This window comes from Protobothrops mucrosquamatus, unplaced genomic scaffold (assembly GCF_001527695.2).
Source record: "Protobothrops mucrosquamatus isolate PMUCROS unplaced genomic scaffold, P.Mucros_1.0 scaffold_250, whole genome shotgun sequence".
In the NCBI taxonomy this organism is placed as follows: Eukaryota; Metazoa; Chordata; class Lepidosauria; order Squamata; family Viperidae; genus Protobothrops; species Protobothrops mucrosquamatus.
The window spans coordinates 32,604-36,902 of record NW_015386326.1 but is presented as its reverse complement, the minus strand read 5'-3'; the positions used below and the strand labels follow the sequence as shown (position 1 = coordinate 36,902).

At 43.8% G+C, this 4,299-nt stretch overlaps 1 protein-coding gene across 1 annotated transcript in view; it reads left to right on the top strand.

Annotated features, from left to right (window-relative positions):
* Positions 1-4,299, top strand: part of LOC107301576 (cyclase associated actin cytoskeleton regulatory protein 1) — a 21,533-nt gene that overhangs the window by 8,252 nt on the left and 8,982 nt on the right. The window contains exons 5-6 of the mRNA XM_015830785.2: positions 155-335; positions 1,418-1,608. Of these exons, the coding sequence (XP_015686271.1) occupies positions 155-335; positions 1,418-1,608 (372 nt within the window). The remainder of the gene's footprint in view (positions 1-154; positions 336-1,417; positions 1,609-4,299) is intronic.

Here is a 4,299-nt window from a genome sequence, read left to right as displayed (position 1 = left end):
CAAGCGTACATCAAGCAGTATCACACCACTGGGCTCACCTGGAGCAAAACGGTGAGCGCAACCCACATCTCTATTCCAGGTGCCTCGGGGTGGTTTCCCTCGTCTGTTTAACAGAGAGCCTAACTGGGCGTTCTTTTTCCCCTTATCCTTCCAGGGACCTCAGCCAACTGATGCAGAAAACGGATCTCGGGCTCCTGTTCGTCGTGGCCCACCACCTCCTCCCCCTGGCCCTCCTCCCCCTCCAGCCCCCGCCTCCCCAAATGCTGGGTCAGATTCCTCTGCCTCCCGTTCAGCGCTTTTTGCTCAGATCAATCAGGGAGAAGCCATCACTACTAGTAGGTGGATTGGTTCATTCAGCCACAAGGGGAGCTAGCCCCGATTCTGGAAGCTAGCTAAATTCTTAAGGCATTAAAAAAAAAAAAAAGAGAGAGTCCTGGATGGAATTGTTCTTCAGTCTCCTATGCAGGGGATTAGTCCAGGGCAGGGGTAGGCAACCTTGGCTCTTTTATGACTGGTGGACTTCAACTCCCAGAATTCCTGAGCCAGCATGGCTGAGCATGGAAACCTCTCCCTTTCCCCTCAGCATGGCTGGCTCAGGAATTCTGGGAGTTGAAGTCCATGAGTCATAAAAGAGCCAAGGTTGCCTACACCTGTTTTAGGTCAGGGGTCTTCAAACTTGGCCACTTTAAGACTTGTGGACTTCAACTCCCAGAATTCCTGAGCCAGCATGGCTGAGCATGGAAACCTCTCCATTTCTCCTCAGCATGGCTGGCTCAGGAATTCTGGGAGTTGAAGTCCACGAGTCATAAAAGAGCCAAGGTTGCCTACACCTGTTTTAGGTCAGGGGTCTTCAAACTTGGCCACTTTAAGACTTGTGGACTTCAACTCCCAGAATTCCTAAGCCAGCATGGCTGAGCATGGAAACCTCTCCATTTCTCCTCAGCATGGCTGGCTCAGGAATCCTGGGAGTTGAAGTCCACCAGTCATAAAAGAGCCAAGGTTGCCTACTCCTGGTCCAGGGGATAAGAGTTTCTGCAGGGCGCAGTTTTAACTGCATTCCATAACCCAGTTTTGCTTGTTTAACAGGTTGCAAAATGTCACAAATGTTAATTCTCTTATGTGGACAGATGGTCGGTGGGGCTAAAGATAGCAGCATTTGTATGTTTCCAACTGAAGGCCAATTAATGTCTTTTGAACAGTACCTTGGCCTTAAAATTGCACCAAACCAAGGGCTTGGAAGGAGATTCCGGGAGCAGATTGAGCCGAAACTAGTCCATGTTTGCACAGCCTTTTGAGGAAATAGTGAAACTAGAGTTACATTTCCTAAATCTGCAGCCATGGTAACATAACCAGTAGAAATAATTTGAACCGTCGCTTACATCTTTGGAACTCTGCCAATGATGCTTCCCCATCCTAGGCTTGAAACACGTGTCCGATGAGATGAAGACCCACAAAAACCCGTCGCTGAAAAGCCAAGGGGGTCCTGTGCGAACGGGGCCCAAACCGTTCACGGCTGCCAAGCCTACCTGCACAGTCAACGTTTCCTCCAAACTGCCCACGAAGAAGGAGCCCCCCATGCTGGAGTTGGAAGGCAAGAAGTGGAGAGTGGTGAGTCCGCAGCCTTTCACCTTGGCACCCCCTGGGAAGCTGGTTCTTTTCCAAGAGAACCTCCTCAGTTTAAAAGAGTCTATCAGACAGGAGTGCGGGAAATCGCTTTGCTTGCACGAGAGCGTATAAATTGTGTCGATGTTATAGTTCCGAAAAGAAGCAGCTTTTCAAAGAACTTTGAGACTTTATTTACCTTAAAGAATCCTTTTATTGCTACATAGCCTCCGCACGTAGGTAATGAAGCCAAAAACTGAATCCTCCCACCCCCAATCACCCTTAACAAAGCATAACTCACTCCTTCATTTTACAGTCATTAATCACGTTCTCCAATTAGTCTGAAGTGTGAACTTTCCCTCCCGTAACTCCTCTGGTTACAGCTGACCTTGGCAATGCTGTGCTGAAATATTGTTGTGGTTAACTATCTTACTTTCCTACCCGCTATCCAGTGTTTCTCAACCTTGACAATTTTAAGGCAGGTGGACTTCAACTCCCAGAATTCCACAGCCAGCATTGCTGCTGGCTGTGGAATTCTGGGAGTTGAAGTCCACCTGCCTTAAAATTGTTAAGGTTGAGAAACACTGCTATTCTAACATTGTCTGACTTTAACTCTAGAAGTGATATGCAGGCTAAATAAAACATGTTTGCTTCTTCATATATGGCAAGCAATAAATAACATCCGATGTTAGCAGTCTTGACAGTCGATACAAAAAAGNTTAGTTAAATTAAAATGGTTGTTTTTTTAAAAATTGGGTTGCCTTGGTTATACTGCTGATGAAATGGCAAGGCTTATTTTCTGTTTTCTCTTCTTGTAGGCCCCCAAGCCAGGCCCTTATGTGAAGGAAATGACAGATGCCGCCATGTTTTATAGCAACCGGGTCCTCAAAGAATACAAAGATGTGTAGGTTTCCTTTCGGAACGCTGCAAGTAGCCTGTTTCTCAGCCAGAAGTAACTGTGGATGCAGGGTCACATAAGCCCCGTGCCCCATATTTTTTAACATGCTTAACTAAAGTTTTACTGGTTGATCTCTGGGGAGGTACAAATACATTATCAATGCAGGTAGTCCTTGACTTATGACCGTAACAGAGCCTGCTCATTACAATTGTAAGTTGTGACAGTCATAAAGCGGGGCACCATGTGACCGGATCCATTTTTATTATTTTTTTGGGGGGGGAGGGCATTGTTCAGTATTTGGCATTTTTGCCCCAAACCAGAAGTAAATGCCAATTTTTGGTAAAATATAAATCATGATCACATGACTAAGGATGCTGCGTACTGCTGGGGGCTAGCAGTATTTCTCTTTCTTTCTTTCTTACTTACTTACTTACTTACTTACTTACTTACTTACTTACTTACTTACTTACTTACTTATTTACTTATTTACTTATTTACTTACTTGGTTTCTCTTTTTCCTTCCTTCCTTTCTCCTTCTTTCCTTATTTATTTCTCTTCTTTCTTTTTTTCTTACTTATTTACTTACTTGGTTTCTCTTTCTTTTTTCTTCCTTCCTTTCTTTCTCCTTTCCTTATTTATTTCTCTTCTTTCTTACTTACTTACTTGGTTTCTCTTTCTTTTTTCTTCCTTCCTTCCTTTCTTTCTCTTTTCCTTTCTCTTTTCTTTCTTTCTTTTCTTTCTTGTTTGTTTACTTGCTTGCTTTTTATTTATTTCTCTTCCTCTTTCTTTCTTACTTGGTTTCTCTTTCTTTTTTTCTTCCTTCCTTCCTTCCTTCCTTCCTTCCTTCCTTCCTTCCTTCCTTCCTTCCTTCCTTATTTTTTCTTTCTTTCTTTCTTTCTTTCTTTCTTTCTTTCTTTCTTTCTTTCTTTCTTTCTTTCTTTCTTTCTTTCTTTCTTTCTTTCTTTCTTTCTTTCTTTCTTTCTTTCTTTCTCCTTCCAAAATGCAGTCACATGACCATGGGATGTGGCCATTGGGACTGGGTCATAAGTAGTTTTTTTTGGGGGGGGGGGGTGTCTGTCGTAATTTTGAAAGGTTGCTAAGCAAATGGTCCTAAGTGGAGGACTACCCGTAACCCAACTGCAAGAAACAAATGTACAGCTAAAGAGCAAAGGCAAGACTCGTGAATAAAGCCTCTTGCAGTGGGAGTTTTGCTATCTTACTAAGTTTTATCCACTGGACATTTTAAAATCCAGCAGACTAAGACAGCCTGTCGTTGGCCTGAGGAAAGCAGGAAAAAAAATTGTTCTAGGAAAATTGCGTGGCAAAAAATTAAAGTCCATTTGTGAAAACCTATTGGGGGAGGGGGAGATATTAGAAGGAGATTCCCTTATAAATATATTGAATATCGAACGTTAGGTTGATTCTCCTGCTAAAAAAACTCTGAGGAGTCACTTTATCCAAGCAGTTCAGTCTGTACAATAGGGCCCCTTTTATAAGCAGAATTTCAGGTGGACCAATTAGGGTGTCTGGGTCTTATTTCTCTAGTGATAAGAAGCACGTGGACTGGGTGAAGACTTATCTCAGTATCTGGACTGAGCTTCAAGCGTACATCAAGCAGTATCACACCACTGGGCTCACCTGGAGCAAAACGGTGAGCGCAACCCACATCTCTATTCCAGGTGCCTCGGGGTGGTTTCCCTCGTCTGTTTAACAGAGAGCCTAACTGGGCGTTCTTTTTCCCCTTATCCTTCCAGGGACCTCAGCCAACTGATGCAGAAAACGGATCTCGGGCTCCTGTT